We start from the raw sequence: 27,794 nt of genomic DNA, 5'->3' as shown, positions 1-27,794 counted from the left end.
TGTATTTTCTCTCTCCCCCTCATACAAACACAGCACCAGACTTAAGCTTTCAGAAATGCATGAGGAAAAATACTTTGTTAATATTGCCTTGGTGGTACTAAGGCTGGAAGGTCACTGCCATGCCTTAATAGCACTCAAGGTAGAGGAACTAGTACAGGGTCCAATCCCTAGTTAAGGGTATTACAAAATAAGCACTCAATGAATTAAAAAAAAAAGATAAAAAGCTTTTGCCCTTACAGTAAAGAAGATGATTTTCTAAATGGGAAAGAGATGTAAAATCGGGTGGCAATGGGAGTCCTGAATGCAAAAGAGCTTCAAGTAGTAGACCGAAGATGAAAACGGACATCCACCACTAAAATTCAGGTCCCCAAGAACACCAGGAGAGCCACCTCCTCCTAAATGAGGCAAAGTACAGGTAATTAACTATTTACCTACCAGTGTCTCACCCTTAATTACCCTCAAGTTTAAAACCCAATGTTGGGTATAGTTGTGAATACAAAAGTTGGTGGGGCATAGTCTATTCATGTGCTTAGTTACAAGGAAATTCAAGATTTCTTCTCCTCCTCCTCCCATTCCTATGAAATACTGTCACCACAGAACTGCCTAGAAAACAGAGACACAACATGTCTCTGAGAAGAAAGAAATTTTCCATAACTCCAGGATTTCTGAGATGTAAGAAGCACATATCCCACTCGCTCCTAAACAGGCTCTGTCACCAAAACTCTCTATCCAGATTGTCAACTGCTCACAATAATAGGGGAGGTATACAAAATTCAGGGGAGTTACACAAAAATAAAGGGGCTGCCTATAAAATAAAGCTACCAAATTAAGCCATAAGGAACATGATATGTATCACCTGGTCATCTTACTGTTACTCACAACAAAACCTCCTTCTTTTCTTTTTCAGCTCGATACTTCAAAAGGAAGGGCCCTTGTCTCAGAACTTGCTTGCAACAGAATAGGCAGTCCTGATCACAGCAAATACTACAACCCTACCCAGAGTGAGTATCGTAAGACAGCAACATCAAGACCACTAATCAATATAGCAACTTTTAAACAAATAGCAACTTTTTTTATATGTAGGCAGCTAGACCCTTTCCAAACTGTCCTCTTCCAATGACTTGGTCCCTTTCTTTCAGCTGGTGTTCCTAAACAAAATACCCATCTTACACAATGAAGAGCCCTCATATAAGTTACAGATACCATGAAATAAGGGTTTTCATTAATTCTTCAGGTGGCCATTAGTAAAACAAATTGCTCATATTTGCTACCCCACCTGCCCCCCAAACACCCTTTTTCTAGTAAATCTTCTAATCCAACCCAAAGGAAGATAACTAGAGTACTTTAAAGGAGAGACAAGGGAATATTTGCTTAGCCAAAATTAACCTAACCTGAGAGTTAACAAATATTAAATGAAAGTCAGAACTAGAGTCTCAAGACCCAGCAATTTGTTTTGTTGAAATGGAGGAGACTCTGTATTATGTTTCAAGACCCCTGTCGAATGAACATGTTCTAATCCTTTGCATGTACTTGTACCATGTCAGGTACAAGGACAAGTCTTGACAACTCTTTGATTTGGCTTTTGTTGTGTCATACAACTGGCAGGGTGTACATGCTCCAAAGGCCCAGAAGTAATCAAAAGGAGTCTGGGTAGGAATATTTATATACAAGCATTGTGCTCAAAGCTTCAAGAGAACGTTATTTAAAACATTCTTTTCATGATATCTTGAGGGCAGGAATGGGCCTTCTCTCTGGAAGAAGGGAATGTATACGTAAAAAGGATTAATATGCTTACTTTTTGCTCATGCATGACAAGGAATGATGATATTCATTTGAAAAGATAGCATGGTAATTTTGTTAGCCATTCAATAAAAAGGGAGTAGCAAGAACAAATTGGTTAATGAATGAGGGAGGAGAGAGGAGAGTATTATGCAGTGAATCTATAAAAATGAACTCAATTTGATTTCAACCAAAAGAACAAATTGATGGAGCAGCAGGGTTTGTAAAGCACTAGATCTTCATCTGGATGCTGAGATAACACAAGTGATTAATTTTGCTTCTGTCAAATATCTTGGGGTTTGCTATATAAGAATTAAAAAAATAGCAATGCTGTTTGACTAACAAAACACATTCCTCTCACCGTTCAAAAATAAGTATTTAGAGAGAACAAATCGTCACTGTATGTACCTTACTTCAAAGTTTTCCATTTTTACTGTGTTTTTCCTATCTGTCGAACTTTGACATAGAAGGGAAGAAAAATCCAATTAACTATTACATATAAAGTTTTTTTAAAAAAGCCTATAACCTGTTGCCAAGTGAAAAAATGAAGGAAGGAGCAAATTATTTGTATTGTTCCATTGAAACAAATAATTTAAATGTCAGAATGGACATTGTAAAGGGACAGAAGAGAGATACAGGTAAGCAACTTCTTATTCTAGTTCACAGGCACTTAACAGCAGTTTCAGAGGTGAAATAAAACATTTGCTTAACAGTTCACATGGCAGAGATCATACTGGGATTACAACCTACAGCACAAAGAGTACTATCACCCACAGGCTATTTTAAATTATTTTTACCGTTTAACTATATCAAGGGGGGAAAAAATTGTTCACTCTTATTAATAAAGTAATTTTAGACATGCAAGTGGGTCTTTACCATTTCTTCAAGGCACATACATTTGTCCAGATAAGAAAACCATTCATGATTCGCAAATATTTGGTAGGAAGTCCCATTTCTTGCATTGCTGGAAAAAAACATTATTAATCTCTATTTGCACAGCAACAGCTTCTTTTTCATACAGTAGTTTCACATCATCTATTTAACATCCCAGAAAAGACAGAAAGCCAGATTCCTTTCCCAAGCACCTTACCGTTGCAGTAAAAATGCCAGAAAGAGAGGGAGAAAGTCAGTGAGAGAAGAAATGTGTTCCAGGAGAGACATAAGCCATATTTGTGATATTATGTTTATTCAAAATAAGATGAGCACATACACTGAAATCAAGTTTACTATTTTCAAAACGTAAATGACTTCTTCATTGTACCCCACTTCCTTCTCTAAAAAAACAACCAAACCCCCCTCCCTCAAAACAAAACAAGACAGATCACATCCTCAGTATTCAAAAATAACTGCTTCCTCCATTCTTGTCTTTTACCCTGCCTTCTACAACATGAAAAAACAAAGCCAAACGAATTACTTTTGCCCATATCACAAGAGCACTAATGCAAAAAGACTATTTACTGCAACAAAACTGCTATTTCTGAATAGCAGTAACAACAGTGCATGGCAAAAAAGAACCACATTCATAAGCCTGAATGAAATCTTATGAGTAAATCTCAAAAAATATCTACTTTCAAGAACATTTCAAACTAAATTTCTGCTTTCTAAATTATAAAACTGAACAACAAGAGACAAAACAACTGTCACTAGATTTAATTTTGTACCATGTGGTTTCCAAACCTTAAGTCTAATTTTCAAATGATCCTTTAATATTTTTACTATCATAAATTGTAAATTATAGTCACCAATCATACTGTACTTTTCAGAAACAGCTTTGCCCTCCCTACAGTAAGCAATCATGTTTTGCCTCAGGCTATGTAGTTTACCTTAAATTATTTCAGAATCATCAAAAAAGATTCATTTTTCTATTAAAATGATGAATGAACTAAATGAGGTATGTAATAAATACTGCAGGTTTGTAAACAGACTTCTTTTCTCTTGAGAACTAATGCCTTAACTCATTTAGTAATTCCTCCCCCTGGTATTTTCTAGTGAAGTCATCCTTAAAACATGGTTAGCACAGGACTGTTTGGAAAGAGCAAGAAGGGTCAGAATATAATCTGCTTATGGAAAATAGGGGACCTTCTCTTGACAAAGCTAATGAATTGAGGACAGGAAAAATAAATGCAACACTAAAGCAAAGGTCATTGCATAGCACGTGTACGTAGTGACTTGGACCAGCCACCCAAGGATGATAGGGAAAACATCTAAACAGTTGAGACACAGAAGAGTGAAACACTCTATTTTAACAATAGGTATTCAATTATGACAATAGGTCAAATTCACTCCTAACATAACTCAACATGCTTCAGCTCTAATACATCAAGGAATGTATTTTGTCTATTGATTTCAGTACTCAGAAAAGTAAAAGAAGAATTATACATCTCAAGTATGATTTTGCTAGGAAAAAATATCCAATAATCTGATTACCACATTCACCTAAGGTACAAAAAGTGCTTTTTAATATAAGGATACTGCTACCAAATTGATTTTTTGAACACAGAATTTATTAATAGACCTTCTTGTGTAGGAAATAATTTACAAAACAAAAAAACACCTCAGCAAACAGAGTTCATTCTCTAACAGGTACTTCAATGAAAGCCTGGAACAATACATGGGGAAATATATATAATTGTATTAGTATGGGTACAGATTTCTAATGATAGCAATAATCAAATTTTAATGTTATGGTTACAGCAAATGAACAGAACAATATTTCTGTGCCTCTTCAAAGGGAAATGAGACGTTAATGTCATTGGCAGCTCAATAAAACCATTTGCTAACATATAGGGTCTTAATGACAGCTCGTTTCAGTCCAGACATTGAAGCAAATACGTTAACAGTAAACTCCAGGTCATTGTAAGGAGATGGAAATACAACAGGTCCTCTGCACTTTGGATAACTATTGATTTTTTTACTCCATATTCTCTACGTCTCACCCTGACTCACATAATGACTCAAGCGATGGAACGTCAATAAGCTATTTGTGGCAAAGCTACCACATTTAAAGCCACTCAACAAGACTATGCCCAACTCAACTAGCCACATTTTTTCAGTGTGCAGCAAAGATCTCCAATAATAAATACTGCAAAGGAGGATAGGTCTGCTGCCTATGTGAGTAGAACATAATACAGGTATTCTTGGAGCGGTCAGGAGGGCCTTCGACTGCACCAGCCTTTGCTAAAGAGGACCACACCAGTACTGAAATTCTTTACGGCTAGACTGAAATAGCAGACTGAATTTATTCTGAAGTCCACCTTCAAGAGATGGGCAGAAAAAAAATATCATATACGTGCTAAGGGTATGGAAGAAAGAAGTATTTTTTATCAGCTGCACTGCTACAGGCAGTTCTCAAGTACGACGTCAAGCACACAGTGCACTTTGTCCTTTGGTGAAAGCATATCATGTCTCAAAACTGACTGTAAGAAAAGCTAGAGGTACAAAAACACTCTCTTCGGTGGCAAGGCCAGTTCAAGCAGTTTTCATTTTCTTCCCCCAGAAACTTGCCCTCCATACACAGTTTGCAATTTCCTCAATTGAGCTACTTCTGTAGTCAAGCTATAAAGCAGATTGTGGGCACGTCTGCATTTGAAAAAGGCCTTCAGGATGGATTTGTAATGCATTTGCTTCAGTCCGCACCACCTGCACTGACACAACAGAACAGGAGGTGACCTGCAGTGCAGAGATGGAAATGGGTAGAGAAAGAGGTAAAGAAATTCTTCATCAGCAAAGCATCCCTTACACCTAACACTGATGTATAGCTGACCCTTCAAAATAAGCTAGTTCACATCACTTGCCAGACAGGAGGAAAAAAAGGGGGGAAAAAAAAAAAAAAAAAAGAGGGGAAAAAAAAAAGGAAAAGTAGAATCAACTTCTCCCAAGTCAGCTCTTTTCAGTATCAAAGAACAGCCCCGCTGCAATGGAGACAGCAGGGTCACACAGGCAGAGACGGGTGAGAAGCCAGAGGAGATGCAAGACCTCACCAGCCCTTCAGCGCACTGAGTCTCACTGGCAGTTTAAAGACTAGACCCAAACGCTGCAGGATAAGGAAAGTTAGGTTATGTCTGAAATACTCCTCCAAGTCAATCACATCTGAAGGCATTACTAAAGGAATCAACAGCAGCTGGATTTATTCCTGCTGAATTAAGCATCAACAGTTGAACAAATCCTCACGCTGACTCCACGAGGGATTTCTAGAGCTTTGGTCAGGGTCTGGAAATTCTACTCTAAATTGTAATTTCTACCTTGGTTGGCACAAACATCAGAATTACTGGTTTGTAAACCTCTGGATCTCGCCCAAAATTGTTTTTGAAGAAGCTGACATCCCATCAGCCACTTTCCAGTCCACTTGTACTGAGGGCGCTTTCCCGAACAGCTTACACAGCACATAAGTAGTTCAGCTATCAGTAGCTCATCTATCATCTCCGAGTTTCTTTCAGAGCTTTTATGAATACCAACCAGGCTTGAAGAGCTGTTATTAGCAAAAGTGTGGATTTCCCTTAACATTTTCTAAAAAAAAAAAAAAGTCACATCTCAGTCCTTGTTTGAGGAGATCTCTGCAAAGTTTTGGCATGGGACCTTTCAGAAGTTCCTCCACTCTTCAGAGACACGTGAAAAAATTAATTCAGGGTGTTTTCCTGCTATGGATGGCCTCACCTCTTCTGCACGCTGCTCATACTCCCCGATCTTCTCCTGAGCCTACAGTCTTTGGTAGGATCCCTGTTCCATGGTGGGTGGGTGCGAGCGTGCGTACACGTGCGTGTGTATGTGTTAGCTTTTATACCTTTGTATAATTGTGCTTTAAAATCCTTTTTGTCATACTTTATGTTTTGGGAGCAGTTGGTTTTTTTAACATTTAGCCTAACCAGTGTCACAATCCTCCTCATTCTGCTCAACTAAAAATTATTTCAGATTTTTTTTTTAAGGATGCCCTCCCTCTTTGCCTTACCTTGCTGTCCAAGCTATCCTGACTTCTTTTAGGTTTCGTTTTTTGCGTAGGGGAATACTTTCACTTAAAGAGACAAATGACATCTTTCAGTAGTTCTTGTCACCTACAAAGCTTTTATTCCTTCAGCTGTTCATTTTTGCTTCATTTTAACAAGTTTTTTTGTTTGCATGAAGAGTTAATGCTAAGTTTTGGGTTGTTAACACTTAAAAGTTTCTTCTCTCTGAAACTGTAAGCAGCAGGTGGTGTTAAAATTGTTTAAGGGAAATATTACTTCAATCTAACAATTTTATGTCTATTTATTAAAAGTGGATTAGCAGCCTTTCTAAAGGAAAAATAAGTCATCCTTTCTAACCATAACTTCTTTTCCTGTGCACTATTTAAACAATTTAGCAGCAGTAAAGGAATTAATGTTGTAGCTAATGCTACTGACATTTCAGAAACACTCTTTTCTCCAAAAAGAATCTGACAGAATCTGATCAAATCCGGGCTACATAAAATACAAACCTAAGACAGCAGTTTACTAGAACATGGAATTACTCATTCTACCTGACAAAAGGTGCACACAGATATATCCCCCTCGTTAAAGATTTTATAAATTCAGCTTGGATCCATGAAACAAATGAACAGCTAACATAAGCAATGAAGCCAAGGGAATAAAAACTGACCAGTTACAGGAAAATAGAGGAGGCAACTTACAGAAGGACTTGCAAGGAAGGTGAGAACTACTCAATGTTTTAATATTTAGACCCATTTTAAGGAAACAAACACACAAAGCCTACTTGTGACTTTGTTATCTTACAGTACACTTCAAAGAATGAACAAACTATAGTGGAAATGACAAAGCTGCAGCAGTAATAGCAAATGTGCATAGCAATTTTCACAAAGAACCTCAAGATATTTTAAAATTTCACAGATCAAAACAGTAAGATGATCAAAAATGAGATGACTACGCCAGGATGCGTAAATCACTAGCAGAACTGAGATACCTTGCTTCTCTTCTGATGTGCAATATCTATGCCCCGACGTGCCTATGCTTCCACAAAAGCACTTTTTTGGCAGTCAGCTCCAAAATGCCAGGTAGCACTGCTGTCACCATGGAAGGGCAGCAAGTCATGCCGTCCTCCACGTGAGGGGACATCCTGCAGGATTTTAAGGCGTTTCCTTCATTTCATCAGCACCATTTGTATGTTCTTCTTCCAACTCAACATGCAGCGACACCAAACACTTTGAAACAACATTCCCCAGGCTGATAAGATTCAAAACTAGTTAACAGCAGATCCCAATTGCTTCACATAGGCAGTGCTAACTTAAATATTCTAGAGTAAGTAAAAATTAACAATAAAATTGACATAATGGCTAAATAAACCAGTTTGATATCCATAATAAGAAACCTCTCAAGCGTTTGGCTGATGAGAAAGGTATCACGTGCTTCTCAAAAGCACAGTGCTAACTACAGCAGTAAGTGAAAGATGCAAACCCCCTGGTAATTATGCAAATAATATTCTCCATTATAAATCTTCAGCTCCTCATTAGGTTGAGGCCACAAAACCCTTGTCTCTCCTGCACAATATTAAGAATCCGAGGGTTTAAGGCATAAGACTAAGGCCATACCTTGATCATAATTCCTCTCCGCTTTCCTTTGTTCCCATATTTTAAAATAACAAAATGGTAAACATTTGTTTACCATACTGCAATAATTAATCAACAATAACATTACCATAAAGGTAAAATAGCATTGGGAAACGTCTGCAAAAGATACTAACATTAGGTGTACTTCGGTGAAATTTGTTTGTTTTTAAATTGTGATTTGGAAAAATAACACGGGCAATAGATTTTTACTTACACAGCATAGACAAAGCTATTGCTTATTGAAGTGATTGGTTTTCCATGTTACCAGCCAATAAGCCTTAGAAAGCTTTGATTTTATTTCAGATACAGAGGACCAAACAAATATTTATATAGATGCTCACATAAGTAATCCCATTTATTTTATTTAATGCTCACATAAATATTTTAAACTTTTTTTCTTGAAAATACTGATTTGTTTACTATTTCTACTCAAGTAATTTAAAAAAAAAGCATATTCACACCTCAGAGAATAATGATTATTGTGACAAAGAAGAGTCAATACAGACTCAATATAGTAAGCAACCACTATAGATAAGAAGTTATAAATCTGCCAGACATTTGAAATGGACTGAAATATATAGTGTCAGTTTTCAGAGGAAGACAGCCAGCCATATTTTATAACTTCCTTGTCAGGAAGTTTTTGTACATCAGCTCTAATGAAATATGATTCTTTGATACAGAATTTTTCAGTAAGCTGGTTCCAAGGTTTGAGACAATCATCAAAAGTTAGACTTTTTGTTGTTGTTTTCTAGCACATAAGAGGCTTCAGAAATGATACTTTTTTAATTCTTACTGTTAGGCACATTTCTAGCCCAGAAATATTATGGACTTCCTTTAAATACGAAGTAATTAATTTTTAGAAAAGTTCTCTTGTATTCTGTAACTTCTTAACATAGAATAACCAAATTTAGTAAATAGACCTAGACTATCATAATACTCTTCCACCCTCTGAAAAAAGACATTTAATATTATCCACATACACAAGACGACATATTGTATTTGTAACCTTCAGAAAGGCTAGGCTCTTTCTAATCAGCTATTCTTAAACAGGGATATTTGACAAAAAAAGAAATAAAATAAAATGGCATAACTAGTAATAAAGGAAAATAAAAAAACAAAACCAAGAAGCGATCTGCTTTCCTCCTCTACCAATAGTTTGAAACAAGTCTGAAGACATATGGCTGTTTGAAAAATCTGAGAATTAATTCTACAAAAGTTTCTGAACTTACAAAACGCTGTGCCTTCTGACGCTCGTCTTCTGTCGCAGCTCTCTCTCGAAGAATGGCTCGAGTCAAATGTTCATTTGAAGAAATCCTTTCTCGTTCCAGAAGTTTGCCAAACTCATCGCGTACATACGCTTGTTCTTGTTTCAATCTACAGAAGGTGAAGGGAAATTTAGATTGAAGGTATGTTTTCCAAATGTAGTTTAAAACGACAGAGGCACAGTCACTTTAAAAGCAGTCACTGTAGTAAATTATGATTGGCTTAAAGACAACCGAATATGAATATTCGCTAAAAATTCCAGAAGTCTATTTCAGATTAAAGTGTCAAAATCAAAAACCACAAATCTAACAACTCTTAGTAACACTATTAAACCACACAAAATACAACTCCTTTGACAGCTTTATGAAAATATATCTTTAATAAGAACATGCACGAAGTTCTGTTTGTTGGTTGGTTGGGTTTGTTCTATTTTTAAGGAAGCATTTTTCCAGGAAAATCCCTCTCTCTGACAGCCAGTGGGCACCCCACTTTCAGCTAAAAGCTCTGTTCTTTTCTGCAATGGGATAATGCTTTCCTATCTCTGGACATACCATAAACCCAAGTATTGCATCTATTTACCAAGCTGCAAAAAGACTGAACAACCGGAATGAAACTTCCCCAGCAATTTGAGAGGGTGAGATGAAAATAGCTATTGAATTTGTTGCGACAGAGTTAATAAAGACAACTCCGGTCCCAGAAAATTCTCAACACTTGTACATCACAAACTATAAATATATTTGAAATCTTCAGTATAGTACTTGACATAAGTACACCGCATCTAATTTTCAGGAAAATACATAGATATAAATCGTTTAGCTAACAAAACTTATCTGTTGCATGTATGTTGTGACACTGAACACAGAGGTAGCTTTAGGAAACTCAGAATAGTAATGGCAGTATCAAACACTGGTTTTCAAATAGATTTTTGAAAGAGTGATGGAGAGGAACCTTAAGTATTCTCAGTGCATTTATACGTTGTCAAGGGAGCTTCAGAGAACAAATCATAATGAGTAGGGTCACTTTGTAAAAAGGTACCAGCATTACAGTACATTAGATTCTTCCCCAGGGGAAAATATTTAAGTGAGGTGCGGAGGAAAAAAGACAATTACAAGATGTATTACTTCAGTGCTCAGACACAACCCTCTGAAACGCAGCAACCAACTGGGAATCTTTATAAAAAGTTTATTAAGCAGCATCTTCAATTACCCTAGCAAAAAAGTCAGATTATGCAGACACGGACCAAATTCCATTAAGTGATTTCCCAAGGTCCCCCAAATTATTCCAGCAGCATTGATATAACAAATCCTTCACACAATCAATGGTGCAGTCAAAACATGCTGGTTGTCTTTTCAATTGGAGAAATCATGTTTTGTCGAAAAAGAAAAAAAAGTGTCAAACTAGAAGCCTCAGCAGCTTTTTCTTGTGAGAGACAGCAGAGAAAGCACTTAGCATTTCTAGAGACTGAAGTAAACGCCTTCCTCATCCTTTCTGGATTTTACTTCCCACAAGTGGTTTTCCCCTAAAAACGTCTCCTCTTTATGCATGCTGTACCTAGAAGAGTAATTAAAATATATGAAATCAGATCATCTCTGAAGAAGGCTGCCAGAGATTTCCACACTACAAACTCTTGCAAATTAAAACAAACACTTAGATGTTTACATATAGTTCTTGGCAATTATTCCCGTATTTGACACAAGCTTAGTTAGTCTTCTCAAGTCCTCTCTTTCTTGCCCCTGGAATTACGAAGCTTCGTGAGGTCTCCTCTCAACCTCTCTTGCAAAAAGAAGAAAGTCGCTTTTCCTAACACTTAAAAATAATGGGCTCCTAATGTCAGGATAAACCCTTTGATGGCTTAACCCGACTGCTGTTACATTCAGCTTCCCTGCTAAGTACACTACAGAGGGACGGGATGTTCTTTTCTACTTTTGCCAAAACTCCGCATGTCCTTTGCTGCAAACTTGCTACAAGACGATGACCCAGAATCTCGTCTATGTTCCCGAGTCGTCTGACTCCCCACCCCACGGCAAGCCGTTACAAAGCTTTCCATCAGAAGCTGACATCCCACAGAATTAGCAGACAACAGCACAGCTGTGGGTACGGCCACACCAGTGACAGAAGGGATGGCTATGTAATGGTGGCTTCCCACAAGCACAGGGCTCAGGGCAAGACTTGCTATTTCAACCTTAACCAGCCCACTTAAAATTAGTCCAGGTATCTCAATACCACCTTGTAGCCATTCCAGTTTTGAACATCTTCTTGGCCATGACCAGCTGCATCCTACCGCAGCAAGAGAGGAAAGGATGGGGAGAGGATGCCCAAAATTGGCACCTATAAAATCCCTGCCAAAGCTGGATAACCCTACACCTGATCCTGTAAGTTACTGATTTCCAAGTACACCACGTGATAAAAATCCCAGGAAAAAGGATTCTGTGCCATCCTTTGGTAATCGCGTCTCACTGTCGTTGCCAAACCGATCCCCCAAGGAATTTCCATCGCAACAGAGTAACTGATAGGAGTGCAGGGAAAGTCCCTCCCTTCCCACTCCCACCTTTGGTAATAATGCATTATATGTTTTTAACAAATTACGATCCACCCACCTCCTTTTTCCCCAACTCCCTGTATAAAATGATATTACTGAACAGTTAAGTGATGTGTTCTTTCCCAGTATATGAAGATGAAAAACAATATTTAATTCTAGCTTGCTCATTGATACCAATACCAATAATGATGTGAAATATTTACACAAAAAAATGTAAAGATTTTATCTATGTTGTTCATAACAGTTCATTCAAATTCATTTGTCTTAGTTACAGACCGCCCTTCTTCCTTAAAGTGCAATTTCTTGATGTCTTCAAAAATGTACTTATAATGGTGTAAAAGTCAGCATAAACACCCAACACAAAACTGTAAGCATTCACCAGGTCATCACCACCACCACAGTCCCCCTCGTGCAGGGGGAAAAAAAAAAAAAAAAAAAAAAAAACCAAAACCACCACCCAAAAACCACCACACTCCAAACCTTTCCGCTGCCCCTATTCTGCCTGCAAGGCTGCGGCAGAAGTCCACCTTCTGGAGCTTTAGGAATGTTCTTGTAATCTCCAAACTCAATTTATACTTGCCTCATTTAAGCACATTCACTTGAGGGACAAAGATCATCTTAAGACAACAGCCTTGTTCGGTGTTCCATCTCCCATTTTTCATGCAAACAAAATCCACGCTTCCAGCCTTTTATGAGAAATGTTGTTTCCCCGATCAACCCATCAGCTCTTCCCTGCAGCTGTTGCAGAACTGCATGCTCCATTTCCAGAGGATTTCACTTCGGTCATTAACTAATACTTCCCTTTTTTTTTTTATTCCCTGCTATTTCTAGATAGAAGATTTACAATGCCAAAATATTCATTAGTTTGTTAGCAGAAGTACCTTGCACTTTCATACCACTTATCAGTTAGGAGGAGTCAGTCATTTATTTCCTCACATAAGACACCTTAACCTTCCTTTTGCAATAGTATCACTAAATGTTGTGCCACATACATCTTTCAGAAATAAAAATATTAACATTAGTTCCAAGACTGCTTTCCCAGAAATCCCATTGCCAACCGCCTGCCAGACTAATAATCTCCATTTAACATTCGTGACAAGTCTCCACCTTCTCCAGTTTAACCAGTAATTTTCTAAAGACGCCAAGTGCTTTAGCAGCCGTTGGCAAGATTAAAACAACAGAACCACAGCAGGCCTAAAGTAGCTATGTTCTTATGTGACAGGAATCAAATTATTTATTCTCTGCTGCTGCTGTTGCCCTTTAGTAAAGGTGTATTTTGTCTCTTATTTTCCATTCCCTCCTATGTCAGTAACACATCTTCTCTTCAACATCTTTGCCACTGATTTTACTTCAGCAGTTCCAGAGCTGTCTAGATTGCCTTCCACTCCCCCAAAAACATCCTTCTTTGGTAAGTGAAAACACCACCAAACCCCATCTATTTAGTTTAAAACATGCTGGAGTAAAGAAAACGAAAACCTCCACTTGACTTTCAGTAATTCTCATTTTGACTTCTTGGCTTCCTTTGGCTCCATGACTTCTGGCATAAGGCTTTCTTTGCCGATCCCTAAGTCTGCATATCCACCTGTCTTGTGGACCTTTTGGTCAACTGCAATCCTTTTTGAAGGCAGCTAGTCAACCAGCAACATTCCGAGTTCTTTCCTACAGGACTTTTCTTTCTCTCTGGCTCTGAAATGCTAGAGAGTTTTCACAGCTTTGTCTTTTCAATTCTTTGAATTTGTCTTTGTCTTTGAATTTCCAACTCTCCGCTACATTCTTCCTCCTCTACTCTACACGAAGAGTTTCTCAGCTCTTCATTTCAATTGGCTTAACTAGATGCCTCCTTTCATCGAGACGTACTTGCTGATGTCACAAAGAAATTCTGCAACGTATGTGCTCATCTCCAGAAGCAAAAGCTTGCTCCTTCACTAGAGGCTAGCTGCAAGCCAGTGTAGTTCCCTGCCTTACCGTGTCCGTTAAGTTCAACGGCTTGGCGACATCTGTGTATCCAGTTTTGCCAATGTGTTTAGGAGTGGTTTTATTAAAGTTCTAGACCAGGTCACCTCAGTCAAAGGAAGTTGCACAGCAAACATTTTACTGACTTTTTTTTATTTCCTTGCATGGCATTCTACCATAAAAGAAATTTATAGCATTTCATGATCACATTTTCTACAATTTAGGCCAAAAAGGTATTTGGTTTATATTCTTCAAAAACATCCAAGATTGCCTTGCTCATGCAGCACCTTAAAGCAAAAATTTAAAGTCTTTCCTAGGTACTCTAATCCTTATTTGTGTGATCAGGAATGTATCTCATCATACCTACAGAACAAAATATAAGGAGTTAACTTTCTGAAGCACCCACTAGACTTCTTCATTTAGGGCAACTTTTGTTCACAAAAAAAGTCCTAAATACCCATCTCAACTGATTTAAATTCACCAGAGTTTTAACAAAAGACATAGGATTTTGAACTAATTTTCATTTATTTGAGTTACATAATTGGGTGGCTTGTAGGAGCTTAATGAAACAAACACAAGGCAGATACGTACTCATCTCAAACATTTGCTTGCATCAGTGTACAGTAGTTTTCTTCCTTGACATTACAAATTTGTTTTACTGGCATTCAGCATGTACCGCTGCTGAATAAAGGCAAACATCAGCTAAATCTGCAGTAATAAATTATATTATTATCTAGCCAAAAGTAAAAAAAAAAGATAGATGCACATCTGCAATTTATAAGGAGTTAAATAGCACAACTTGTCAGTACAGTCCACTACTCCAAGAATTCCACATAAATAGACCACTTAAAATGACATTTTTAATTACAACAAATATAAAGGCTCGATATAATGGTTCTCACATTTAAGCACAAAGCTCTGGTTAACAGACAAAAGACATTATGCATTACACTGATCATTTATACAGAAAGAAAGAAAGTGCTTTAAAAAAAGTTGCTGAAACAGCAGAGAAGGCTGCTGGCTATAGGTTTTTCCTACACAGTCTGAATAAAATACTTCTAAATAATTACGAAACACTGTTTCAAGAAGTGTACAGCTAGTTAGTTACAGTAGCTGATTTAATGAAGTATGCAATGCTATCGCTTTTCCATAGCACTATTTGAAAATACGCATAAAGCATTAACAAGAACCTCTATGTACTAAAGCTTAGATTAACACTTCGCAGTATTTCATGCTCTCAACTGTTTTATAGCATACAATCATATACAGAAAGCAACAACTCCTGCCTTTCCACAGCACTGTCTTTTAGGACTTCAATGCTCTGAGTTAATGCTATGAAGAAAATTTATTCTTGCATGACACTTGTACTGTTTGCAATTTAGTAAACAAACACATAGTGATTAAGTCACTTATCTTTTTATTACCCCTAAAGCTTCTGGCACTCCTAAATTCTATATCATAACTTCTTTCACCAATCCTTTAAATGCTTGATAATTGTCTCTTACTTTATTAAGTAGACAGTGCAGTCCACAGCTCTTACAGAATCATGCAGTTCTTTAGGCTGGAAGGGACCTCGTGATCATCTGGTTCAAACTCCCAGCTCAAGCAGGGTCAGCTAGAGCAGGTTGTCCAGAACCGTGTCCAGTTGGGTTTTGAATACCTCCACAGATGGAGGCTTCACATCCTCTTAGGGCAACCTGATCCAGTGTTTGACCACCTTCACAGTGTTTTCTTGCATTCAGGTGGAATTTCATGTGTTTCAGTTTGTGTCCATTGCTTCTTGTCCTAATCCCCAGATCTCCCTGCTTGCCCTTCTTGTAGATGGGGATGACATTTGCTTTCTTACCATCTTCAGGAACCTCTTCCCATCACCGTGACCTTTCAAAGATAATCAAGAGTGGCCTCGCTATGACATGAGCCTGTTCCCTCAGCACTCATAGGTGCAAGTCATCATTCCCCATGGAACTTTTATATGTCCAGTTTAAGTGTTCCTCACCTGATCCTCCTTAAGTATGGGTTAAGTTGTCTGTGCTCGAGACAGCCCCTCTGGTCTCAGGGTCCTGGGATTCCTGAAAGCTGGCTTTAACAGTAAAGACAAAGGAAAAGAAGGCAAAAGTGACTTTAGAGTATCTCCACCTTCTCATTTTCCTTTGTCACCAGGGGCCCTGCTCCATTTAGCAGTAGGTCCACACATTTTTGTGTGTTCATTTTAACACTATATTCTGGTATTCATATCTAAACAGACATCTCCATCTATCTGTAGATCTATCTGCTGATAGATAACAACATACTCATATCAGCTCCCATCCTTGTTCTGGAAATCCGTTTTCAGTACAACCCAACTTGTGAATATTAAAATCAAAAAATGTATCAGTGAATACCTAGACAACTTCCTGGGTTTTTTTTGTGCTAAAATGCAGATTCATTTGTTAAAACATATATAAAAAATGCATGCTTTCCAAGTAGAAAACGGGTCACGTCCTGAATACAGATACTATAAACACGGGCACTAAAACACGGAGGGGGGGAAGCTTTTGTCAGAAGAAAAGAAGTTGTACTGACTAAAACTGGACACACCTTTGTACCAATAGCCTTCACAGCACTGCAAACATCCTGCTTATCTCAAAACAGAGAATAAAAATGCTCTGCCTGAGGCTCTTATTGCCTTTAAAGACTGGACTTAAGAGCTTAGCTAGAGGAGAAAAAAAAATTATCTAATTTCCTTTGTAATGAATACTGTGACAGTTATGAAGCTTACCTATTTGAATGAAAAACTTGAATCCAGATCCTTCTGGAGAAAATTCCTACATTCAAGTAATTCCTATCTCACTGGAGACAGTAGCACCTTGGATTTGCTCAGAGCAGAACACCATTGCATGCATTAAAATTAATGAACACAAGAAGCAGTCCTAAATATATGAAGCTTGGATTTTCCTCAAAAAAGAAAAAAAAAAGGCAAAAAAAACCAGCAGAAGCATGATTAACGTTGCCGTTACCAAGGGAAAAAAATCCTGGAGGAAACTGCAAGAGGTGAGGTAAATCCAGCCACCAAAGATTTATGTATCTCGGAACAAATAGAGGCATAATAAGAATTTGGATATTTTATTTATCATATTTATGTTCTACTATGAAACAAATTTTGGACTGTTTTATTCCTGAAGTCACTTTCATCAAAATAATGTTTGCAGTACACTCCACTTAAGTAAGATTCTGTTAAAATTGAACACAAAACCAACCATGTTATTCTCAAGGAGCAAGCTCGCACCGGCAGACAGATGAGAAGAATTCTGAAAGAAGCTCTCATATATCTAAGACAATGAAGTCTTAGATCTAGATTTTTTTGAGGGGTGGGCAGGAGGGACAGAGACAAAATCAAAGTCATACATGTGATCAAAACACCCATCCCAACCATCTCCTGAAACAGATCTTCAGACCAAAGCCAAAGGGGAAATACCAGATTCCAGCAGAATAAGCTTTTTGCTTCTGCATTACTCTTTTTTATTCGTCTCTTTTTTTTCCTATAAAAGCAGTCAATGTGAGAATCTAGGTGACATTTGTTATTATACAGCTTTTGGAAGAGCTATGAACACGCTACACGCAAGATTAAGTGAAAGAGAATCTACATGTGAATACACCAAATGTTTCAGAGCATTATCTAAGACAGCCTGAAACGCTTACCCCACAGCTCTGGGAGGAAAACCTCTTTCTCCGCAGCTATGGAAGAGCCCAAATTAACTCAATTATGGCATTTCCCCAAGCCAGTGGTACTGATTTAGCCCAGACTTGAACGAAGAACAGCTGGAATCCCATGGCAGTGACTCTGTACCATACATTGTCACCGAACAAACAGGCTACAGGTAGCACACAACAGTCTCATCAATTATGGTTGACCACCACAAGCACCACGACAGAAAAATAAAACAATCTTGGCCATTTACTGCAGTTGACAGTAGAGGAAGAGTAAATTTGCCTAAATTAATGTATATTAAGGAATAAATAGATTAAATACATCTATATTTAAAAGCTTATGTAGAAAGATGCTCTTTAGGTTTTCAGAATTTTATATTTTCTCTATATATCAGTTTAATTATTTATATTCAAATGAAACTAGTATCAGATAATAACATACAAATAATACAAAACAAATTAACAACAACAAAAATAATTCCTCAGCTATGTAATGACTTAAAATGAGTAACTGGCAACTATCATATAGGGTCCAACAAAATACGTGAAGTCAAAATACACAGCTAGCTCCTCTCTCCAGCTACTGTGCAGCAGAATTAGAAATTGAAGAAACAAACAGTGATGGGACAAGTGGCCTGTTTTCTGTATCTTTTAGAAATACAAAATACATTAAAAAAAAAAAAAAAAGCATGATAAAACTTTGTTGCACTCCGAAAAAAGTTTCAGTCCTTTTCAGATCCATTTTTAAAATGAGTTCAAGAGAAGCAAATTGTTAATTTTACCACATGAATTTATGACATGGTACTGTAATCTTGCACAGCATGAAACGTGTTAGCCACACTAACAAGATGAATAATTTAATTCTCAATTCAGAACTATTGTTTACTTCAAAAATCTCCATTTCTGTCATTCTTGAAAAACACCTGCAGATATTAAAGATTATCATTAAGGAAAAAGCACCTTTTAATTCACAGAGAACAGCCACACACTGAGAAATGTAAAAAAAAAAAATTAGTTTTGTACTTCGATGGCCACTACACACTTTATTCTAAATTAATACAGAATCCATAGGAAATCTAAAATTGGTAAACAACACTATACAAAAAGCAAATATAGTGATATATCGTTTTCAGCCCTTATTAAAGCTATTGAGTATTTATTACACTATCAAAGATTAAACATTTTCTTTTCGTTACTTTTCAGGGAAATGATTACTTGCCAGTTGTTATATCTTTATTACAGTCTCCCAGCTACACAATCTGATGGATCTGTGGTGATCCAAGATAAACTCATTCAAGCCCAAAGCATGAACTGGGTCATTTTTCATTACCTCCAACCGACCAAAATACTTCCCGTTTCAAAGTCCACTATCAGGAAAATCATCCTCTCCTCTATAAAAATGTAGAAAAATCTGAAGAGGTATTAGTCTTCAAATTTGGAAATGATCCTTAAATATGAACTCCATGTAAGAAGACATAAAACTAAAATGTTTCAGTATTAAAAAACAAACAAAAAAAACCTCCCACCTGTATGCTTTCTTAGAATGAGGTTGGGGTTTTTTTAATGCTAATTTTATCCAGCTTCCTTAATCTTCACGATCTCTGAACACTGCCGTTTCTATATGATACCCCCTCAACTGAAAAAGCTTACACTGACTAAAAATAAGAGTACAACGTGTTTACAGTGGAAACTGTTCATCACGTTTTTTGCTTAGTTTGACAGAACCAAGTTTGTTAATGCATTCTGACAGACTTGCATAACATCCAAAAATGTTTTGAACAATGCAGTTTAGGCCATGATGCAATATTAATGAATGAATAATGTTTCTGAGTACCGAGTTTCAATATTTAATGAGTGCATGCTGCATGTGCTATAGAAAGCTGTGGTTGAAAATCACTGTAGCTGACAAGGGATTTGAAAAGATGCAAGAGACCTCAGGAAAACAACTTTAACCTGAACTGAGGTCTTAGAAGTGCGACATGGATATTTCTCCTACTCAATTTCTAGTAACTGATTATTTACCTGACTGCAAAGTAAAATAAATTATCTAAAGTACTTCTGCCTCTGCAAAACATAGTTAAGGACTGAGATCTACAAACAAATTATCTGAAAGGCAATGTCTTTTTCTTCACAAAAATCTCAGAACAACAACAGAAAAAAGTTCTACTAAATTGAAGTGATTTCCTAGCACTATTTACACATTAAAAAAATTATTCTCTATTCACATAAGACTTTGCATACTACAGGTGAAGGGGGCTATTCCTAACATTAGTAGCAACCACTTTCTTTAAACATCTGTCCTAAAATTTCATTTCTAAACCCTGTACTTCAGATTATGTAAATGTTAACAGGGAAAAATAAAAAAAAAAAAAAAAAAGAAAATCTCATTCTCTGGCACCGTGAAGCCACGGTGTAAAAGACACATTTTGCCTTCAACTTCTGCACTCATATTGCCCACATGTCCCAAATAGGCAAAAGAATTTTTTTTTTCCTCTAATTCACTTTGCTCTTTTGGCAAAGTTTTATGTGAACTGTATTTTAAATGATTCATTGCTCTGGGTGAGGGCTGGAGGAAGAACCCAAAACATTACTAAAGAACATCTACGGGAATGCGGAAAACTCCTCTAAATTTAAGACTGGAATATAACTTTCCTGAACTTATGTTCTACCCGAGTGGTTTTTGAGAAATCTACATACCGAACAAATCTCTTGTTAAGTACAAGAGAATTAGGACTGGTAAAATAGAAAAGAAACGAGGCAAACCAAAAATGCTAAAGCTTTAAAAACGTGGGAATATAAAGTCAAAAAAGGAACATGCAGGTCATCAAACCCAGATTTGCAAGCATTTCATGAGTGCTTAGTCCAAAACCATTCAAATGTGACTGGACGGATCCAAACTGCTCTCCACTTTATAGACCACAACATGCACAATCAAAATTCTTTGACAAATTCACTACAAATGATCAAGAGCTCTCATTATAGAATCATCAAATCGTTTAGGTTGGAAAAGACCTTTAAGATCATCCAGTCCAACCATTAACCTAACACTGCCAAGTCCACCACTAAACCAATTAAGGGGAGAGTAGCAATTTCATGTTTCCTGGCTTGGTGGCTGGATTATTTTTAATGAAAGTAAAAACTAGGAATCATTAAGGTTGGAAAGGATCTCTAAGATCATCAGTCCAACCATCAACCCAACACCACCATGCCCACTAAACCATGTCCCAAAGTGCCACGTCTGCCCGTTTTTTGAACACCTCCAGGGATGGAGACTCCACCACCTCTCTGGGCACCCTGTTCCAATGCTTGACTACTCTTTCTGTGAAGAAATGTTTCCTAATATCCAATCTAAATCTCCCCTGGCGCAGCTTGAGCCCATTTCCTCTCGTCCTATCGCTAGCTAGGAATGGTGCATGCAGGAAGAGAGAAGAGATCAAAGGTACCAATAACGCTTGCAATCCCTGTCCCATCGAACAATTCTGAGCAACACAGCTCGTCTTATACATCAGCAGGCTGCAAAATAAAGCCCTCCAAATCTAACCTGATGTACTCCAGACCTGGTGACTGCCTTCCCCCTTCACTATGTAAGCAAAGTGCAACCAGGCACTTCCCAGTATCACTGACATCATCCCAGCTGATTTACCACAGCTATAACATGGAAGCTAGGCAACCTCCAATGGCTGAGTGAAGCTGAAGAAACAAATGAAAAGGAAGAAGAGGAAAAGAGAAAGGCCAAGTTACACACTCAGGATATGAGTGGGGAAGGTCTCCCTTGTCCTCTGACAAGGGGTAGCTGCAGCTCTGGAACTTGTAGATTAATATTTAAAAAAAATATATGATCAATATCTGTTCCATGTATCTTTTATTCTTTCTGGTGTATCTACCTCAAGCTGCATACAGCAATCTGAGATTTTCCTACAGTCTTATACTATATTACCATTACTTTCCTAAGCTTGCACTTCATATTATTAAATTTAACAAGAACTCCACTACTTTATTCCCTATCCACTTCTTCCTCATGGTGACCTGTTCCTCCTCAAGGCTGGCCATACACATATATAAATTAGCACTTCATTCATCAGAAATATTACTGAAAAGATAAAAGTGATAGCAATTCCCTAAGCAGCAAGTTAGCTTTTGCCATAATGTTAACTCCTCCCTCCAATACGTCCCATCACATGCTTGCCTTTGGTCGGTCCCAAATGGTCTTACATTAGTTTTGGACATGTCCAGTAGCAGTATCAAGGAGGGCACAGTATCAAGTGTTTTACTTTACTCTTTCTTTAGGCTGAAGTGTGCTATCCAACCCAAGAAAACACTGAACTTAATACAAATTGTCTTGGTTAAGACTACGTTCCACCTCGCCCTGCTTAACCCATTTCTTTCCGTCCTCTCAATCACCCCCCACTTCAATTGCTCTGCTTCTCAAATCAGCCATAATCATGAGTCCAAGTAGTAACACTCAGTTGAACATACTCATTCATTTCCTTTTTCCAGCTGCCTTCCATCCTCAGCATAACAGCTATCAATTGAAAAATCTTTGCTAATGGCCATGTTATTTTACATGCCAGTCCCTGATCAAAAGATCAAAGACACTGATTTTGAAACTCATAATTACATACAACTCTTCAATTTATCAACAATACTTCCATGGACAGCTTGTTAATATATATTGCATACGGACACAGACTCTTGTCAGTCTGATGGCAGCTCATACCCTAAGGAGGATGGCTGAGTTGACTTTATTAAGATGCTTGGGGTTGGGGTTTTTTTGGTCAATGGATGTTGAGAGGAAGGAGGACGTGTAGGAGGAAGGAAAGGTTGTTTGAGGCGGGTTTGTAATTATACTTCATAAAGCGACTGTTTTTAAAATATGTGCATATAGATCAGTGTTATATACAGACAGAATAGACGAACTAATTTCTACCTTTATGCCAGAGGCATGCAGAGAACCTAAGTCAGAATAGTAAAACTGTTTTACATAATTTGTGTATGTATTTAGCTAAGACTTTTCCCAATATCCACATAACTCCACTCAAAATTACTTTCCAACTTAACATCACTCCTCTTGGGATCTGCAAAGGCAATTGTGAAATTACAACAACATTAATTATCCGTTAAAATGAAGTGACAGTTACGGAATTTTTTTATTAGTATCATTATTTTTAAGTGTTTCTCTGCTATGTCTACTCATTTGCTACATTTGAAAATGGAAGAGTTCAGCGGTTTGAAAGCAAAGGTTTGTTTAAAATTGCCAGGGGGGAATAGTTTCCCTCCTCCCTACTTGAATCTAAAACTATAAAGCAGTATTATTTTTGTGGATGTTCTCTCCAAATAAACTCACTGACTTCAAGTCTTTTTCCCCTCTCTCCTAGAAATAAACTTATGAAGATGAAGCTTGGTATACAAGTTGTCAGCTGATATGCCAAGTTTTAAAATCAAGGTGAAAAATAATCTCTTGAAAATTAGGGTTTATAAAGGTAGGAAGTAAATTATACCACTGCTTTCTCCAATTTCCACTTCCTGTCTCCAAGATTCATCTCCATATATATTGAGAACTAGACAAAACGGTATTAATGGAGAGTCGGACCAATAACAGAAATCTTGAGAGTAACTCTACCATTGCCAAATACTGGGTTTTTTCCTCCCAGAAAACAATAAGGAAAGTAAAACAGGCTTCTAAGATAGCTAGATATTTCCAAACCCTCAACCTCATAAGCAGCATAGCTGCAAACATTTGTACGTTTCCCTGGCACTTTGCAGGTAAGATTGCGCACTAAACTTTTATGGTTTTTAAAAAGCAAAAGGTACAATGCAACCCCATTCAGAAGGTGACTTACGCTTCCATAATAGAATTATCTTTTCAACAGCTGGCTGTCCAAAGAGGCATCAGTTACAACAGCTCACCTGATCACAGTACTTGTTTTATAGGTAAATCTGTGCTTGAACCCGAAACATCTTCACACTTAATCCTGGCTTCTTCCTTCGCCTGCAAAGGGACAGTCTTCACCCAGCCCGACTCCTCATTCCCTCTTCTCCTGTGACAGAGCAGTATTATCCCACAATCCTCCAGACCTCAATAATATTATAGCTGTTGAAGAATAAATTAACTTCTAAAACTTTTGCTGGGTGTGAGATCAGACGAAGGAAACTTCTGCTGTGAGAGGGGAAAAAATGTTTGAGATGGATGACTAGGAAGGGGGAATGGGATGAACTCAACCTGTGGAAGTGATGCCAAAACTTGCCACTTCCTCCATGTGTGTTCCCCAGCCCTGAGGCTGAAGTAGCCTTTTAGACACTCACCAGAGGAAATAGGTTTGACCTTTTTTTTATTTTTATAAAATCGGTTATACACACCAAACTTGAATGTTTTGTTTTGGTGAATGAATAGTCCTCACCACTGCCCGGCATTATCTGATTTTACACTCCAGAAAGCCTACTCTACAATCTTACCCAATTACTATTTTAAGTCTTCTCTCTACCAACGATACATCTTCAGATATGGAAGGAGAGTCATGCACACATACATGCCCCATACTGAGACAGGAAGCCCTTATCAGATGTCACATTAGCCTTTCTTTCCAATTTATATGCAATTTATGACTTCTCTCCCAAAGTCCTGTTTATCATTATAAAATATCCAAGTTTTGCTCTCTCAAATCAATAGCCAGGGTTTTTTTCTGATATACTGAATGTCATATTAGACAAAGGTTAAGCTTCCAAGCATTTGTGGAAGACAAGTCACACCGTATAAAGGCGTATGAACAAAGATAGAATAATTATCCATAGGCTACATAAATGTGGCAGTACTGACAGCAGAGCTTTACTTCAAAAGTATACCTTTTCACATCAGAGTATCTAACTCCTTTTTTCCCCCCCAGGAATGACAACAGCAACAAAGAAACTTCCCTCTAAAGGCAGTTTCTCTCAATTATATTTTTAAACAGCGCTTGAATCACTCTCTGCAATACTTACTTCATAGAATCCTTGTCAGAGAAAGGACAACCAGAGGCGGCAAGCTTTGGCGCAAGTCTGTTGTACCAATTCTTGCATTCCTGAATGTGATTATCAATTGGGTAATACCTTTAGCTGTTTGGTTTTTTTTTTTTAAAACAGTATGGTCACTCATGCCAGAAGATATTAAGCTCTTAGCCTTGACCTATCAGAAGTCAAAATAATTATAATCACTTCTACTGTTTCACAGAAGTATTTCCAACTTTCTAGCCTACCGTCAGCAGTAGAGAAGATAAAATTTTCCTGACTGTTTTCACACCTATTCTAAACACTATCAAGAGGTCCCTGTGGCAGAAGACTAGATTACAACTATTTTCAAACAAAGAAGCTTTTTGTCCCCCGTGAGAAAAATACTGCAAGAAAAAGCCAGTCTCCCAATTTAACATAGCAAATTACCTGGGAAAATATAATCATTTAGGAAGAAAATAAGTCTATTTCAAAAAAGTTTTCACCACATTTAGTGCACTACCCATATGAACTGAAGATACATTAATATGCCCTTCATAAAATCTACCTCAGTAAGATATAGAATGAATATTGTAAATAAATCAATCATTTTATTTTTTTCCTTATATTCTCCAGACCTATGCCACTAAACTAGAATAAACATGTTATTAAAACAGAAATCAATAGTAAGCTTTGAAATATACAGTAGCACAAAAAGGTCAAGCCCCAGTATTGATTTTAATATAACACTTTTGGTGTGTAGTTTCCCAAAGGGTTCTTCTCTAATATTGTTCTTCATTCTTCACTTTACGTTTTCACTGGTGAATTTGTTGTTCTCTTCTGCAAAAGCTGCCTACTCCAAGAAGTTTACTAAGAGCTTGTCATATATGCAATGTACTGCTGAGACATGACAAAACAAGGTCGGGGGGAAGCACTCAGATGCATCAGAGCACCAATTAAACCATAAAGCGAATTGCAGTTATATAGGGACCCTCCCCCAAGCACAACAACAACAAAAAATACAAGGAAGCTAATGGCTGCAATCTAATAACCTACCACTGAGAGCCACCTTCGCGCACCAGTATGTACATATTTTTAAAAGCTGATTTAGAGTTTAGAAAGATTTTCTTTAAACAGATGAGGATGTTTAGAAATATAGAGGTTGCAATAAGTTATCCAGCTAATGACAGATAAAATGCCACACCATATGGAGCCCAGCTAGCCAAGTAGAACAGACTCCAGCAATTCATTACCAGGGAATGTTTGAAAATCTATCATCTGTATTACTCAAGAAAAGCATTTTTCGTGTGGCTTTCAAGACAAAAGTTACCAAAGTCATCATAGGAGACCAGACAGTCAAAACATAACAAAGCCTAAGAGTCATCAAAAGCCATCATAGAACTGCAGAACGGTTTAGGTTGAAAGGGACCTTTAAAGGTCACCTAGTCCAACCCCCCTATCATGGGCAGGGACATTTTCCACTAAACCAGGTTGCTCAAAGCCTCCTCCAACCTGACCTTGAACACTTCTAACGATGGGGCATCCACAGCTTCTCTGGGCAACCTGCTCCACTGTCTTACCACCCTCACTGTAAAATATTTCTTCCTTATGTCTAATCTAAACCTTCCCTCTCTCAGTTTAAAACTGTTGCCCCTTGTCCTGTCCCTACAGGCCCTCGTAAAAAGTGTCTCTCCTTCTTTCTTGTAAGTCCCCTTGACATATTGAAAGGCCGCAATAAGGTCTCCTCGCAGCCTTCTCTTCTCCAGGCTGAACAACCCCAACTCTCTCAGCCTGGCCTCATAGAAGAGGTGCTCCAGCCCTCTGACCATTTTTGTGGCCTCCTGTGGACCTGCTCCAACAGGTCCATACCTTTCTTGTTCTTCTAATTAGCTTTTTGGTGACCATACTGGAAACAAGCAGAAGGCAATACAGGGAAGGGATAATGGGGATCCCACCAGGCAACCACTAGAAGGCCCAGAAAGCCGGACAATGACCGAATAAGACTACAAAACAAAATGCAGGCTTGTATCTATAGTACAAGGTAGTTAGGAAACACTGACACACTCCTGAGGTTGCAGGCAATAGTTCTCTTCTGGATCTGCAGGTTCAAATCATTAATGTCCAGATACCCACCACTTCCCGTCCACTGACAGTTAGCAGCCATTCAATTCCCTTCACAAGGGATCCTAGGAATGTGACCCATTCAGCTTCATCTGAAGGCACCTAGAGAAGTTCAAGCATGTTCCTCAAATCAAGTTAGCCCATGTCCATGATCTTAATTTAAACAGAAGTAAATTTGCAGAGTCAAGACTGACTAAACAGACACTGTAAAAAAGAAGATACGCTATGTAACTTCTACATACATCAGATCCTTTTTAAATAAGGTTTTGAGCCACAGTTGCACAATGCTCAGCACTAGTCCTGATTATTTTCCACCTCTGTCATGCCTTGCACAATTTTAGAGCAGACCTAGCAACAGAGTTACTGAAGGGCCACTGAACCAAACAAAAGGCTACTTTTAAGCCTTTCCCTGCCTTAAAATTCCTACTTACAGTAGCACTTTTCCTCTAAGAAACAATGCTGGAATCACAGGAGATATGATATAGGAGAACCCAAGTACAACTAAGCATAGGGAAAGCAATCATCTGGGTCTCTTGGGACAGTCATACATCAGCAATCTGCACAGGGACATATATTTGGCATGCTAACAAAATTACATGCATGTATATATTGAAGACTTGAACAAAATAAACTGCAATACTGAAAGGACTGTCATGCACAGCATTTTGCAAAAACATCTCATTCTACATATAATTAATATTTGCCATGTGCCAAATCACATTAAAAAAAAGCGGAAGCTAGGAAACACTTGCCAAGCATGAGACTGAAAACCCACAAATATAATTAGCTTAAGCTAGATGATTAGCAAAATAAATAAGACTGAAATTTCCCTGATTTTCAAGGGAAGAAAAGGTAAGTAATCACTCATGAATGTTCAATTTCTATGGGAAATCACATCCTTCATTTGCCTCTTAAATA

The 27,794-nt window shown here is 37.7% G+C and overlaps 1 protein-coding gene across 3 annotated transcripts in view; it reads right to left on the bottom strand.

Annotated features, from left to right (window-relative positions):
• LOC104036152 (MICOS complex subunit Mic19) overlaps positions 1–27,794 on the bottom strand; it is a 162,691-nt gene that overhangs the window by 97,245 nt on the left and 37,652 nt on the right. For 2 of the 3 annotated variants that reach the window (XM_075711096.1, XM_075711104.1), the window contains exon 4: positions 9,583–9,727. In XM_075711096.1, the coding sequence (XP_075567211.1) occupies positions 9,583–9,727 (145 nt within the window). The remainder of the gene's footprint in view (positions 1–9,582; positions 9,728–27,794) is intronic. The other variant, XM_075711110.1, reaches the window with a different exon arrangement.

Source organism: Pelecanus crispus, chromosome 1 (assembly GCF_030463565.1).
Source record: "Pelecanus crispus isolate bPelCri1 chromosome 1, bPelCri1.pri, whole genome shotgun sequence".
In the NCBI taxonomy this organism is placed as follows: Eukaryota; Metazoa; Chordata; class Aves; order Pelecaniformes; family Pelecanidae; genus Pelecanus; species Pelecanus crispus.
This window is presented reverse-complemented; position numbering and strand designations above follow the sequence as displayed.